The 15,773-nt window shown below is 55.5% G+C and overlaps 1 protein-coding gene across 2 annotated transcripts; it reads left to right on the top strand.

Moving 5' to 3' along the window:
- The first annotated feature begins 108 nt into the window (after nucleotides 1–108).
- Nucleotides 109–15,757, top strand: RUVBL2 (RuvB like AAA ATPase 2). 2 transcript variants are annotated; one of them, XM_030299027.1, is made up of 15 exons: nucleotides 110–489; nucleotides 4,273–4,327; nucleotides 5,677–5,732; nucleotides 6,253–6,394; nucleotides 7,623–7,752; nucleotides 7,913–7,979; nucleotides 11,314–11,420; nucleotides 11,509–11,602; nucleotides 11,967–12,090; nucleotides 12,318–12,412; nucleotides 12,504–12,622; nucleotides 14,401–14,520; nucleotides 14,888–15,017; nucleotides 15,420–15,534; nucleotides 15,627–15,757. In XM_030299027.1, exons 1-15 carry the CDS (start codon nucleotides 478–480, stop codon nucleotides 15,650–15,652), a joined length of 1,392 nt encoding a protein of 463 aa, XP_030154887.1. In that variant the 5' UTR covers nucleotides 110–477; the 3' UTR covers nucleotides 15,653–15,757. The 2 variants fall into 2 exon arrangements, with proteins under 2 accessions (XP_030154888.1, XP_030154887.1); XM_030299028.1 differs by lacking the exon at nucleotides 15,627–15,757 and having other exon boundaries at nucleotides 109–489; nucleotides 14,888–15,030; nucleotides 15,420–15,528.
- The last annotated feature ends 16 nt before the right edge of the window (nucleotides 15,758–15,773 follow it).

Raw genomic sequence — 15,773 nt, forward strand, 5'->3', positions numbered from 1 at the left:
ACAAGGTAGGGTTTGCTCTGCTCCGCCCCCCCCAGCGGTCAATGAGAGCCTCAGGGGGCGCGGCTTGTCGCTGTGCTAGCGGATTGGCCCTCAGCTCTGTCAATCCTAAACTTGAGGCTCCAGCGTTAGCAGAGAGAGGAGAGGGTGGAATAAGGAGGAAAGGGAGCGTGGGGGACGTGTGGTTGCCCAAAGAAGTCTTAAGAATTTTGCAATCAGTCTCGGCAAGGAGGCCTGGGTAAAGGGAGGGGTCAGGAGGCGTTGGGAACCGACCCAGGAGTTCCGGGCACCCATTTACCAGCTCAGCCTCGGCGGAAGAGCGGGTCCTGAAAAGTGACGCCACGCCCACACAAGGAGAGTTTGCATATTTATGAAGGAACGCCGAGATCTTTGGAGGACCTTAGCCGTCTAGAGGGACCAGAACGCCTCGTTTCTAGCGCGTTTCCGTTTCCGCTAGGATATTGGCGGTTGGTGAGCATCATGGCAACCGTGGTAAGTGCGGCGTGCGGAGAGCGGAGGGGAAAACCCACACTCCCGAGTCGGAGCGGGAAGGGGACTGAGGACCTGGATCCTTGGATCTAAGGGAGGAGGGGCCTGGGGGTCCGGACCCCTAGATCTGAGGGAGGAAGGTGCTGGGGGCCAGGACTTCTGAGTCTAAGGGAGGAGGGGGCTGGAGACTGGACTCCTGGATCTAAGGGAGGAGGGTGTTGGGTGCCCGGACCCCTGGATCTGAGGGGAAAAGGTGCTGGGGGCCCGGACTCCTGAGGCTGAGGGAGGAGGGGCTGGGGACTGGACTCCTATTATCCTGGATTCAAGTGGATATTCAAGGGCTCAGTGATCAGATCTGACTGCATCGTGTTATGGGAACTCCAGCTTCCCATCTTCTGAGTGCAATCAGCAGCCAGTTCCCCAGTCTTTTGCCCTGAAGTCTAATGAGGGTTGTATAAATGGCACCTGACTATAGGAGAAAGCCCAGGTGGGGACCTGTCTGTGTGCTTGAGAGCGTGAAGTTGCTTAGCCTTGAGCCACAAGAGTGTTGAGAACCTGGAGGGTGTCCGTGGGGATGGGGTTCCAGAGGTGTGGGATCTCGTCATGGAATTGTTTTGGCCATTTTCCTGTTGCAGCACCTCATACTCCGTGTGGATGCTCAGTAAGTTATCACTTGAATGTTTGAATGAATGAGTGCATGTGAGCTCTGTAAAGGAGGGGCCAGCGGCACTGGCCCAGGCACCAAGTACTCGCCCGAGAAACATCTGGAAGAAGAAGGGATGTGGCCTTAGCTTGGGGGTTGAACTGGGTTTCCAGCTACTTGGGTTCCCATAGCGACCCGGAGGGATGGGGGCGGGACTTGAGTCTGTGGCTGCTGCCATGGCAAAAGGGGGTGGGTAGGGAAGAAGAGGAAAGATAATGGCCCCACTCCTGAGACCCAGTTCCCAGGAACATGGATGAACTGTTGGAAGTTTGAAAGGGATGGTGGGTGCTGAGTTTTAAAATGACCTCTGCTTAGGGCGCCGGGTGGCTCAGTCCATTAAGCGTCAGACTCTTGGTCTCTGCTCAGGTCATGATCTCACGATTGGTGAGTTTGAGTTCAAGCCCTGCATTGGGCTCTCTGCTGACGGTGCTGACAGTGTGGAGCCTGCTTGGGATTTTCCCTCTTTCTCTGCCCCTCCCCCACTCACTCTCTCTGTTTCTCTCGAAATGAATAAATAAACTTAAAGCTTTTTAAATGATCTTTACTTCCACGGGGTCAGTGGACAGCACAGCGTAGGAGAGGCTTCTCGTGAAACGGAAGGCCTTGTAGGACGCAAGTCTATTTGTGTTGGGATCGTTAAGGGTTGAGATTTCTGGGGGCGCCTGGGTGGCTCAGTCGGTTAAGCGTCTGACTTCAGTTCAGGTCATGATCGCATGGTCCGTGGGTTCGAGCCCCGCATCGGGCTCTGTGCTGACAGCTCGGAGCCTGGAGCCTGCTTCGGATTCTGTGTCTCGCTCTTCTCTGCCCCTCCCTGGCTTGTGCTCTGTTTCTATCAAAAATAAATAAGCATTAATAATAATAAGAAGAAGAAATGCTAAAAAACAAAAGGGGGGGGGGTTGGGATTTCTGGATCCACGTCCATTTATTGCCTCAAGTGGGGTCTGATGGGCTGTGTGGAGATGTGTGGGGGTCTAAACTCGGTTCCGGAGACTGAAGGCTCCACTAGGTTGGACGCCTCAGTCTCCTCTCCTGGTGGAAGAAGAGAGACCTGTAGGAGGGAAGAGGTGTTGGAGGCAGGTGACCGAGGCACTGGATCAACAGGTTGGCTTCTTAGGCTTTCCTTTCCTTATTAGAAATTGTGAGGGGCGTGTGCCTGGCGCAGTCAACGGAGCGGCAACGCTTGATCTCGGGGTCTTGAGTTCGAGCCCCACGTTGAGTGTAGAGATTACTTAAATAAATAAGGTTTAAAAAAAAAAAAAAAAGGAAAGAAGTTGTGAGATACTCCAGTGTCTGCAAATAATACAGCCTAAGACCCACCGCCCCGATTTTTTTTAACAGCCTTATTGCAATATCATCCCCCTGCCGTACAAGTTACCCATTTTAAACGGATAGGTCAGTGTCTCTGGTGCGTTCACAGTTGTGCAATCATCACCTCAGTCAGTTTCAGGACATTTTTCATCCTCCCCAGAAGGAAACCCTGTACCTCTTGGCCACGATCCCCCAGCCCTCCCGTACCCTCTGGCTCTAGGCCTCTAGGCCACCACTAATGTGCTTCCTGCCTGTGTGGGTTTGCTCATCCTGGACCTTTCAGGCCAAGGATGGCACACCATCTGTGACCTTTTGTGTCTACCTTCTTTCACTTAACGTGATGTTTTCATTTTTTTAAAGATCATTCATTTTGAGAGAGAGAGAAAGAGCAGGGGAGGGACACAGAGAGAGAGAGAGTCCCAAGCAGGCTCCGTGCTGCCAGCACAGAGCCCGACGTGGGGCTTGAAATCACGAACCGTGAGATCATGACCTAGGCCAACATCAAGAGTCAGACGCTTAACCGACTGAGCCACCCAGGCACCCCAGAACTTTCTTTGTATGGCTGAATGCTACTCCAAGCGTGGACGTATCACGTTTTGTTTAGCCATGCATCTGTTGGCGGACATTTTGGGTTTTCCCAAGTAAATAAATAAGCTTTACAAAAGCGCATGTGGCTCTTGTGGATAAGGCTGCCGTGGACACCTGTGTGAATCTTCTGGGCGTTCTCGAATTGTCCCGGGGAGGTATCTACTCCTCTCTCGCCGCTATAGGACAAGAGATGGCGGCCGGCTCCTCTTTTCGGAGAGCTGGCGATCCCAGAGGACTTGGTACTTGGCTTGTTGAATGAGCTCAGCATTTCCGTACAGCACATCATTCACCCACCCCGCAAACACTGCACCCCAAGTGAACAGGCGAGATGTGGGCTGTACCCTTCATGGGAGTCCCGTCTATTGGAGCCGAGAACATTGATCTGACAGTCTCCCTCCTATGTGTGAGATCGCACAGGGAGATAGCAGGCTCCCAGAGGAGACCTTTTTTTTTTTTTAAATTTTTTTTTTCAACGTTTATTTATTTTTGGGACAGAGAGAGACAGAGCATGAACGGGCGAGGGGCAGAGAGAGAGGGAGACACAGAATCGGAAACAGGCTCCAGGCTCTGAGCCGTCAGCCCAGAGCCTGACGCGGGGCTCGAACTCACGGAACGCGAGATCGTGACCTGGCTGAAGTCGGACGCTTAACCGACTGCGCCACCCAGGCGCCCCCAGAGGAGACCTTTTGTTCTGTCTGGACATCCGGAGACCCCAGAACTAGTCGGGCCTGGGCAAAGGACTCTGGGATGTGCACGTGCAAAGGCCTAGTGACAAAGATCCAGGCAGCGTGGCACAGGGGGCTGGGCAGTCAGGGGCCACACCACGTCCAGCTTGCTATTCCGCGTTCGTGTCCGTTATCAGGGTTGTGGGAGAGCGAGGGGGGCTTCTTTCTTAACCACACAATTCCTGGGCACCCAACAACGGGCTGAGGCCCCGGGGACAGAGGTGTGAACGAGACAGACACGGTCCTTGTCTTTCTGGAACTCGGTGTACTGTGGTCAGTCAACCAGCATTTAGTTGGTGACCAACGAGAAGGATGAGAGTGACAGGTGTGTGGGCTCTTGGCCTGCCCACGGGGAAGAGGCACGGAAAGGACTTCCTCCCAGGCCGTGGGCGGGAGGGACAGAGGAGCTGGCGAAAACGGGGACCGCGAGCGCGCTTCTGATGTGTCTTCCTCCGCTCCCAGACAGCCACAACCAAGGTCCCAGAGATCCGAGACGTGACGAGGATTGAACGTATCGGTGAGTGAGCGTGGGTCACGAAAACAGGGACCTAGACCCTGCCTGCCTTCAACAGAGCCCTGCCCAGGAACCCTGAGAGTGGGGTGGCCTGCCTCCCACCCTGTCCCCCTGTCTGATGATGCAGAGAATCCCGAGTTGCAGAGCGGGCTCAGCAAGGCACGTGGGGGCCTAGCCCGGTTAGGCTCCTGGGCGTACCAACGTTTTGCCAGGAAATCGTAAAAGCGGGTGTTTGCTGAGCGCTTGCTGGGGTCGGCCCGTGCACCCCTCCCACGCTGTGCCATTAGTTCCGCGAGGGCAGGGACCAGCTCTGGCTCGTTTCTGGCTGTGTCCCCAGCAGGGGCCTCGGCAGAGTGGGCGCTCCACAGCTAACCAGCGCACGCGTGAGTTCCGAATTCTCTCACTATCCCCGGAGAGGGTGTGTGGCGACCCTTATCCCATTTTTAGCTGAGGAAACCGAGACTCAGAGCAGCCAAGCCACTGGTCCTGGCTCACGCACCGAGGAAGCTGTGAAGGCAGGAGCACGAAGCTGGGGTGCGGTGGGGCCCGCAGGGTGCAGCCACCAAAAAGTGCTTTACCTGCACGGAGGAGGCTGTACTCATTCTTTTAATGTGTATTTATTTTGGCGGGGGGAGGGGCAGAGAGAGAGGGAGACACAGAATCCGAAGCAGGCTCCAGGCTCTGAGCGGTCAGCACAGAGCCCGATGCAGGCCTCAAACTCACGGACAGTGAGATCATGACCTGAGCTGAAGTCGGACGTTCAACCGACTGAGCCACCCAGGCGCCCCCAATGAAACTGGATTTACAAAAACAAGTGACTGGCCTCCAGGCTGTAGTTTCCCAGCCCGGGTCTGGTGTGCACCATTGAAATCCCACGTCTTTACCTCTTACTGGCCGTGTGATCTCGGGCAAGGAGTTTAATGTCTCTGGGTTCCCTCAAGTTCATGTTGAGGGCCTGAGGCGGTGACTAAACCCCAGAAGCACTCCGGGGTGATCATCGCTGGGACTCACTGTTTCTCGGGGTTACATGGAACGAAATAAGAACCCTGTGAGGCCATTAGGCTATAAACACAAAATAATTGTGACCGCTCGCTGTCACAGTTAGTTCCTGATCTGATGATGTAGTTAGCCAGGTCTCGGTGATTCAGGTCCTGCTGTGCCGTATCCTAAGGGCAGCTCCAGTTTATTGAGCATTTACCACCATCAGCCATCCTCCCGGTGAGGGGGAGACTCGGGCCCCCCATTTGACCAAGGAGGAAACCAGGGCTGAGGGAAGGAGCCCTTTTCCTCAGGCCACACGTCACCACGAGCCGGCTGGTAACCGTGTCTTCTGGTTCTTTCCCCCAACGCAGGCGCGCACTCCCACATCCGGGGGCTGGGGCTGGACGACGCCTTGGAGCCACGGCAGGTAGGGTTGGGCGCAGTGGGATGGGAAAGCTGATCCGCGGAGGCCTCAGGCGGGGAGGGCCACCTAGGCCCCTGGGGTGACTTAGGAGCTCCCGGAACTTTGGCTACTTACTGATAAAATTCAGCCACAAGTAGAGATTTTTTTTTATTTCTTTCTTTTTTTTTATCTTACTGTTTATTTATTTGTGGGGGAGGGGCAGAGGGCAGAGACAGTGGGAGACAGAGAATCCCAAGCAGGCTCCATGCTGTCAACACAGAGCCGGGCACAGGGCTTGAACTCAAGAACCGTGAGATCATAACCTGAGCCGAAACCAAGAGTCAGATGCTTAACCGACAGAGCCACGCAGGTGCCCCTAGCGTCTGAATTGTCTGAAGATATTGGGGCGGAAAAGGCTTTCTTCCCTTTTCTCCAAGTCCTAGCTAACACCGTGCCCTTTCATGTCACTAGGCAGGAGGGGCTGGAAAAGGGGTTGCAGCCCAATAGGAGGTAACCTGGTGTATTCTCGCCTCCCCCCCTGCAGGCTTCCCAGGGCATGGTGGGGCAGCTCGCAGCCCGGCGGGCAGCTGGGGTTGTGCTGGAGATGATCCGGGAAGGGAAGATCGCCGGGCGGGCGGTCCTCATCGCTGGCCAGCCGGGCACGGGGAAGACAGCCATCGCCATGGGTGAGAGGCCTCTCGGGGCAGGAGCTTTTCTGGTCTCTTACACAGGAAGATAATCCTTCCTGTGTAAATCAAGCTTGGGTTCAGCCACATTTAACCGACGACCCAAAATGGCAGGGTCTTAAACTCTCTGGTTCGTTCTCTCACATAGAAGAGTCTGAATGTTGGCCATTTAGGCACTCGCTGCCATGTCAGGGTCACCTCATGTTCCAAGAGGGTTGCCTAAGCTCCAGCCTTCGCGCCCATGCTCCCATGTAGGAGAAAGGGGACCTGCAGTGAGGGTGTACTTCCCTCCCTTTAAACGTCACTCCCTTTAAGCGGCTGCCTTTGGGCTCCCACACACTTTTGCTTCTGTCTTATTGACTAGAGCTTAATCGTCTGGTCACAACACGTCTCCGCTGCAACACGCTGAGACATTAAAACATTTCTTGTGTTTGAATGTGGGCCATTGCTTCCTTAATAAAATGGGGGTCCAGGCCCTGGGCCAGACACTGAGGACACTTAGATGAGTAAGACCGAAGCCTTGACTTTTCGGGAGTTTCCGTTCTGGGGACACAGTGTGCTGTGATGGACAGAAGAGACTCCTGGCCCTAAGGAGGGAGCAGGGGAGACTTTCCAGATGAATCAGGAGCACAGCTAAGACTTGCAGGATGCCGGGGAGTCCCTGGGACAGACAATAGGGAGCAGGCTGTCCAGGCACCGAGCGCGGCCCACGAAAAAGGGACCAAGAAGGGTTCCCGCCTCCCATCGGTCAGAAAGGTTCAGTGACTTCCTGTCTGTGAGACGTGGCTCGGTGCTTGAAGTGGCTGTAAGAACAGCCCCTCTGTCCTCCAGCCGGAGAGGAGACCCGTCCTCGTGGTGGTTCCCACGCCTCGTGGCGGAGCCGGGACTCGAACCTGGGTCTGGCTCGAGCCCCCACCCTTAACTACCCTTTCAGCCCTCTTTTGGCCTCTACTCTTGCTCATTACCCCTGAGCCTGGAGGCTAAACAGATCCTGGAGACTGGGAGAGGGGCTTGGCCGGATTATAGGGTCAGGAGGTTGGCCCCCTGGGCAGCGCGACGGCTCTAAGTCGTCACTGGCTTCCTCTGCGTCTCCCTGACCACCCCCAGCGCCGAGCCCACCTCAACTACGCTCCTTCCCGAGGAGCGAGAAGAGCTGCGTTGACCCCGAGTAGCTTTTGGGGACCTGGTGCCAGGCTGCCCCCACCTAACCAGGCCACCCCTTCCCCAGGTATGGCACAGGCCCTGGGCCCTGACACCCCATTCACAGCCATCGCGGGCAGCGAGATCTTCTCCCTGGAGATGAGCAAGACAGAGGCGCTGACGCAGGCCTTCCGGCGGTCTATCGGGGTTCGCATCAAGTAAGCCCAGGACCCGGTGCAGGGGAAGAAGGCAGCTCCCGGCGGCCTCGGATGACCCCTGCCTTCTTCGGCTTGTCCTGTGCCCAAGGGCTCATGGGAGTTAGCGATTCCTGAGGGCCCGAGCGTTGGGCTCTCTTGATCACGCCCTTTCTCTGCCCAGGGAGGAGACCGAGATCATCGAAGGCGAGGTGGTGGAGATCCAGATCGATCGGCCAGCGACGGGGACGGTGAGTCCGCTGAAGGGTCAGGTGGCGGCCGGTCCTGGCTGAGGTCAGCATCCGTGGAATGTTCTTGAGCTGCGGGTTGGACCCCTCTGCGTGCCTACGGTAGGGGGTCAGTTGAGTTGACGGTTTATCCCATCTGTGAGCGACACCGTGAGCAGTTAAACCAAGTGGTGTCACGACAGAGAATCTCTGGAAGTTTCTCACCACGAATCCTTAATGGTTCAACCTAAGAACCTGTTCTGTGGCATCTGTACAGCTTAGAGCAAAAAGTTTTTCCTATCCAGCTTACGTAGCTATGATTGGTAGTTGTGATTCGCTGCCTTTTTTCTTTCTTAATTTTTTTTTTTTTTTGAGAGAGAGAGAGAGAGACAGAGCACACAAGCGCGTGTGCGCAAGTGGCAGAAGGGGAGCCAGAGAGAGAAAGACAGAGGATCCGAAGCGGGTTCTGAGCTGACCGCACAGAGCCTGATGCGGGGGCTCGAACCCACCAAACCAAGAGATCATGACGTGAGTGGAAGTCGGACGCTTAGCCAACTGAGCCCCCCGGGCGCCCCGTCATCCTTAGTCGCTCCCTTTTTATGAAGCTAAGAATTTTAACACTTTTGTCGTAAAAGAAAACGGATGTAAAGAACCACGTAAAATAAGTGTGTAGTCTGGTAAGTTCTTCTAAGGCAAATACCCTTAAAACCACCATGAAGGGGCTCCTGGGTGGCTCAGTTGGTGAAGCATCGGGCTTGTGATTTCGGCTCAGGATATGATCTCAAGGTTTGTGGGATCAAGACCCACATCGGGCTCTGTGCTGACGGCACGGGACCTGCTTAGGATTTTCTCTGTCCCTCCCCCCCCCCCCCCCCCCCTCTCTCTCTCTTTTTATCAAAAGTAAAAATTTTTTTTATAAGTGGAGTCCTGCAGCATTAAGTGACTTTGAGTTTGTCGTTTTCTCTGGTTTGTCATTCTCTTTTACATGCCTAAGTGGCAGTTTCTAGAAACATGCTAAACGAAAGGACACTTAGACATGCCTCAAGCCTGTTGACCTCACACAGAGTCACCTTCTGTCTCTGTGTCTTATACTGTGGACACCGTCTCTTGGTTGCTCATCGTTTTCAGCGGAAATAGATTTAAGATGTGTAATTACATTGACTTGCACTTTTTAATCTTTTTTTTAATCTTAATTTTGTTTTTGAGAGAGACAGAGACAGGGTGCAAGCAGGGGAGGAACAGAATGAGAGGGAGACACAGAATCCGAAGCAGGCTCCAGGCTCTGAGCTGTCAGCACAGGGCCCGACGCGGGGCTCGAACTCACGAACCGCAAGACCATGACCTGAGCCGAAGTCCGACGTTTAACTGACTGAGCCACCCGGGAGCCCCAGTTGACTTGCACTTTTAACACCTGTCTGCAGTCTTCTAAATTAGTCCCATCCATCGGCAATTACATTTTGAATTTAAGAAATATGGTAGGAGGGTATGTGAGTATAGAGAAAACTAGTCCCCAGATAGTTCTTTTTGTTTTGTTTTGTTTTAAAGTAAATTCTACCCCCAACATGGGACTGAAATGCACAACCCTAAGATTAGGCTCCATCGACTGAGCCAGCCAGGTGTCCTGCCCCCAAGATGGTTCTTTGTAATTCAGTTTTTATTGGGTGGCTCAGTTGGTTAAGCATCCGACCCCGGCTCAGGTCATGATCTCACAGTTCACGTCGGGCTCTGTGCTGACAGCTCAGGGCCTGGAACCTGCTTCGAATTCTGTGTCTCCTCTCACTCTCTCCCTGCCCCTCCCCTGCTTGTGCTCGCTCTCTCTCTCTCTCTCTCTCTCTCTCTCTCTCTGTCTCTCTCAAAAATAAACATTAAAAGAAAAATGAAAAAAAATTCAATTTTTATTACAGAAGAAATACATGAATACATCCTCTCCTTAAAAGTTTCCAACAGTTGGGGGGGCGCCTGGGTGGCTCAGTCGGTTAAGTTGCCGACTTCAGCTCGGGTCATGATCTTATGGTCCGTGAGTTCCAGTCCCACGTAGGGCTCTGTGCTAACAGCTCAGAGCCTGGAGCCTGCTTTGGATTCTGTGTCTCCCTCTTTCTGTCTCTGCTCCTCCCCCGCTTGTGCTCTCTCTCTCTCAGAAATGAATAAACGTTAAGAAAAAAAATTTTTTTTTAAATGTAAAACCAGGGGCGCCTGAGTGGCTCAGTCGGTTAAGCACCTCTTTTTTGGTTTCAACTCAGGTCATGATCTCATGGTTTGTGGGTTCGAGCCCTGCATCGGCCTCTGCACTGGTAGCACTGAGCCTGCTCAGAGAGTAAGCGGGAGAGGGGCAGAGAGAGAGAGGGAGGCACAGAATCCAAGGCAGGCTCCAGGCTCCAAGCTGTCAGCACAGAGCCTGACACAGGGCTTGAACTCACGAACCGTGAGATCATGACCTGAGCCAAAGTCGGATGCTCAACCGACTGAACCACTGAGGCGCCCCAATAAATAAATCTTTAAAAATAAAAATAAAGGCGTAAAACCGAAATCACCTTTATCTCCCTCCTTAATCCCAACTCTTTTATCCTGCCACCTGTCCCTGCAGAAAGAACTGGAAGGAAGAGACAGGTGGATCTGCTGGAAAAGCCTTAAAGATGTTGACTGTGTTATCTTGTGGGGAGGGAGTGTGGCGTTTTTGTTACCTTAGCTGTGTTTAGCTTAGCTCTGTTTTCTGGGTTTGTGATCAATAAAAAAACGAAAAAACAAAAAAACACCTGTTATTTGGATATGAAACAAAGAATGGGAGAGTGTGACCCCCATGTCGTGGGACCCCTAGTCCGTGTTGTTTTTATGGATTTGATCTTTTAGGTAGGTTGTTGGGTGTTTGCTTCCTGGGATTTTAGTCATCGGTTTCCTGAGGTGCCATTGACTTACAAAAGCTGCACACATCGAAAGTTTGCAGGGTGTTAGGACGGGGCGCCTGGGTGGCTCAGTTGGTTACGCGTCCGACTTCGGCTCAGGTCATGATCTCACGGTGCATGAGTTCGAGCCCCGCATCGGCCTCTGTGCTGACAGCTGGGAGCCTGGAACCTGCTTTGGATTCTGTGTCTCCCTCTCTCTCTGCCCCTCCCCTGCTCACACTCTGTCTCTGTCTCTCAAAAATAAATAAATGTTAAAAGCAAATAAAAAATAATAATAAAGTTTGCAGGGTGTTAAGTTTTGGCATACGTGTGTACCCATGAGGCCATCACCACGGTCATGACCGTGACTATATCCACCACCCCCAGAAGCATCCCTGCGTCGTGCCCATTTTGAGGCTGTGTTGGGGAGACATTGGGCCCCCTCTGAAACTCCTTGCCTGGCGTGTCCCCCCTCTCAGGGCTCTAAGGTAGGGAAGCTGACCCTTAAGACCACGGAGATGGAGACCATATACGACCTGGGCACCAAGATGATCGAGTCCCTGACCAAGGACAAGGTCCAGGCCGGGTGAGCGGCGGGGGCTACGCTGGGTGGCCGGGGTAGGGGAGCTTGGGGCCTTTCCTGTCCTCACCCCTGCCCTTCCCCCCCTCCGCAGGGATGTGATCACCATCGACAAGGCCACGGGCAAGATCTCCAAGCTGGGCCGCTCCTTCACACGCGCTCGCGACTATGACGCCATGGGTTCCCAGGTGGGCCAGGGCTCTGGGGATCCCTTCGCTCCAGGCTCTGGGATGTTTGCATCTCCTCCCTCACCCCCATGGCCCAGAACCACATGTCCCCGGCACTCCTGGTTCTTCCCTGTACCCTCTGGGACAGCCAGGGCACTTCAACGTAGCAGTTTGCTCGTGAAGGCCGAGGTCCTCCAGGAACCCCCAGTCCTTCAGTGCTCTCGAATGCCCTAGCCGCGACTGCCTCTTGGACCTGGGGTTTCTGGATCCTCAGCTCCATTTCAGGGATCCCGTCTCCCCGCCCCCCACCCCCAGACAGCCCCTTCGGGCCCCCCTTTCATGCTCTTCTCTGCTCTTGTCTCTCCCACCCCTCCCGGCCCCACAGACCAAGTTTGTGCAGTGTCCAGACGGGGAGCTCCAGAAACGCAAGGAGGTGGTGCACACGGTGTCCCTGCATGAGATCGACGTCATCAACTCCCGCACCCAGGGCTTCCTGGCTCTCTTCTCAGGTGGGGCCCCTTAAGGTTGCCCAATGGGGGGCACGCGTGTCCTGCCATCACTTCTCCCTGGGGTCTCTGTCTCTGGTTCTCCTCCTCTCTGGGACGTTTCCCGGCCCTTCTGTCGCTTTGCCACTCCGGTCTTGGTCTCTCTTCCCTCTGTCCCTGGCGTCCCGTCTTTATCTTTGGCCGCCCTCCGGCCCTGGATCCCTGTCCCCTGACACTCCCGCTTCCCACAGGCGACACCGGGGAGATCAAGTCAGAAGTCCGAGAGCAGATCAACGCCAAGGTGGCTGAGTGGCGTGAGGAGGGCAAGGCGGAGATCATCCCTGGAGTGAGTACTGGGGGAGGGCAGGTGGCTTGCGGTCGGGGGAGGCGGGAGCAGAGAGGCCTGGGCGGTGGGTTTGACCCTCAGTGGCTCCCAGGTGCTGTTCATCGACGAGGTGCACATGCTGGACATTGAGAGCTTCTCCTTCCTCAATCGGGCCCTGGAAAGTGACATGGCGCCGGTCCTCATCATGGCCACCAACCGAGGCATCACCCGGTGAGCCCCCTCAACGGCCCCCGGGGAAACGGGGTGCCCCGGGCGGTGGGTGTAGCCACAGGGCAAACAGGACCTGTTTGTTGAGCTCCCTGCCGGGACCTTGCACAAGGTAGGCAGGCAACTCCGTTCCACGAGGAAGTCGAGGGACCCTGTTCTTTCTGTCTTTCTGTTTCTGTACCCTTTGCGGCTACGGTTCCCAAGCTGTGTGCCGGGGCATCCCCCGGGCGCTGCAGAAAACACACAAGTGCTGCGGGATGTTTTAAGTTTTTGAGGGAAGCACGGTGACCCGTGTTGGACACTGCATAAATCACTCCAGTTAGGTCACTTAGACCAAACTGCGTAATACAACTTAATATTTCTTTGGGCCCTAAGGACGCCACGGAAAAATTCTGGACACACGAAGTGCCCCAGGTTCTGGTAAAGCTTGGAACGTCTGCCCTCGGGTGTTGCCACTACCCCTGGCCCTGGTGCTCTCTTGTCTGCCTTGTCTGCACGGGACGCCTTCTGAGACAGGCAGCAAACCCACTTGCTCCTCGTTATTTGCACGTGACCTATTTGGGAGTCTGCGTACTCTCCCTGAAATTTACTTGTAACTCCTGAGTCAGGATTCGTGGCACTGTTGTGCTCCTGTGCAGACGCGCGCAGAGTGGCAAAAAATTTGGGTCCCCTGAGGTGGACGCCCCAGACTCAGGTCCGACAAGGTGACATTCTGCCTTCTAGTCTCAGCTCGCATGCTGCAAACGCGTGTTCTTTTTGTGATCTATTTATTGCCACGTTGTCACACTTTATGCTCTTTGTTGGTGATGGCGTGTTTGTTTAAGTTTATTTTAGAGAGCGAGAGTGAGCAGGGCAGGGGCAGAGAGAGACAGAGAGAGGGAGACAGAGAGAATGCCAAGCAGGGTTTTCACCGTCAGCACAGAGCCAGACGCCGGGCTTGAACTCATGAACCATGAGATCGTGACCCAAGAGGAAGTCAAGCGTTGGATGCTTAACCAACTGAGCCACCCAGGTTCCCCAAATAAGATGTCTTTAAACAGGAATTCGGCGGTGCCTGGGTGGCTCAGTTGATTAAGCATCTGACTCCGGCTCAGGTCATGATGGCACAGTTTGTGGGTTCGAGCCCCACGTCGGGCTCTGTGCTGACAGCTCAGACCCTGGAGCCCGCTTCGGATGCTGTGTCTCCTCTCTCTGCCCCTCCCCGCCTTGTGCTCTGTCTCTTGTCTTTTAAAAATAAATAAACATTAAAAAAAATGCGGGAACACATAGAACCAGGTTATATGTTGGTCGACAAAAGTATCGTGACCACATAGGCCCACAAGAACCTGATTGGATTTCCCCTAGAAGCAGGGGTTCATCGTTTGCTAATGAGCGTTTGCCCCACTATTCAGAACGTAACTGTCACAAATAACGAGGCCCCGCTCAGTTCCCTGGCACCTGCCATGTGCCGGGCTTGTGCTGGGCCAGGTACAGCAGGGAACAGGACCGGTGCAGTCCCTCCCCCTACGGAGCTGGGCGTCCCGCAGGGGAGTAGGACCTTGATCCGGTAATCCTGGACATAGACACGTAGCTAAAGCCACCCCAGCTCTACAGGGGCGGTGACGCAGTCAAGGGACGGCTGCCTGGTGGGTGGTGCAGCCATGAGCTGAAGGTTAAGTGGTATTTGCCCAGTGAGTGGGCTGCGGTGGAGGGGAGGGGGTGGGGTATTCCAAGTAGAGGGCACAGAGCGCTGGGTTCTGGGCGCATCGTCCTGACAGCCCTCACTTCCCCCTCCTCCCCAGGATCCGGGGTACCAGCTATCAGAGCCCCCACGGCATCCCCATCGACCTCCTGGACCGACTGCTCATCGTCTCCACCTCGCCCTACAGTGAGAAGGACACGAAACAGATCCTCCGCATCCGGTATGCACAGGGCCGCCTGGCGTCCTGGGGCGGGACCGGGCCGTGGGCCTGGGCGGCAGGGCCGGCGTCCACCCTGCCTGGCAAGTGGGGGCAGCGAGGTCTGAGGAGGGGAGGCCTCTGGGCCTGCAAGCGGCTGGGCTGGGCTGGGCATCCAAGCAGTGGCCTCTGATCTGGGGGCGGGGGGCCACAGTAGAGAAGGGAGGGCACGAGCCAGTGGCTGACACTGGGGGGTAGGACCCTGGACGGGGAGGGTCTGGAGGCCAAGGACCTAGATTCCACGCGACCCCAGGATGCCCAGCGGCGCCCAGGGCGGGGGTGGGGGAGGGCAGCCCCGGCTCACCCCCGCTCCCGCCCCGCCTGCCGGCAGGTGCGAGGAGGAAGACGTAGAGATGAGTGAGGACGCCTACACGGTGCTGACCCGCATCGGGCTGGAGACGTCGCTGCGCTACGCCATCCAGCTCATCACGGCCGCCAGCCTGGTGTGCCGGAAGCGCAAGGTCAGCCCGCCGAGTAAGCACGCGGGGGCCAGCCTGAGCGAGTGAACGGCGCGCTCACTGCTCCAAGGGCTGAGAGTGGGTCGTCGCCTTCAGTCCTAGAACATACATTTGCAAAGGCGGGGGGCGGGGGGGGGGGGGACTGGGGTCTGTCGAGTTTATACCTGTATCTCCCGGCCTGATACGTTGCAGGTGCTTAGTAAATGTCTGGCAGCTAGAAGTTAATGCCGTTCGGTCCATTTTACAGATGAAGAGACTGAGGACCAGAGGGGTTGGGCCCACAGTGGGGAGGTGGCCGAGGAGGGATGCGTGCTAACCCCATCCCCCCCCCCCCGTCCCCACCGTGACCTACCAATCCGGTGGGGGGGGGCGGGGGGGCACTGAGGTCTTGTCATCCCCTCTCAGGGCACGGAAGTCCAGGTAGATGACATCAAGCGGGTCTACTCGCTCTTTCTGGACGAGTCGCGCTCTACACAGTACATGAAGGAGTACCAGGATGCCTTTCTCTTCAATGAGCTCAGTGAGTGTCCCCTGCTGCCCCTGCCTCACCCCCCCAGTCCCAGAGGGCTCAGTCCCAGCCCCCTGACCACATGGCCTTCCTTCTCCTCACAGAAGGCGAAACCATGGACACCTCCTGAGCTGATGTGACCCTCGCCCTCCCTCCCCCCCCCCTCTCTGTTTTCTATTGGAGTTCTGACACTGTGACTTTGTATAAAATGGTTCTGATATCGGACCCATTCTGAGCCTGTGTGTGTGTGT

This window comes from Lynx canadensis, chromosome E2 (assembly GCF_007474595.2).
Source record: "Lynx canadensis isolate LIC74 chromosome E2, mLynCan4.pri.v2, whole genome shotgun sequence".
NCBI classification, from domain to species: Eukaryota; Metazoa; Chordata; class Mammalia; order Carnivora; family Felidae; genus Lynx; species Lynx canadensis.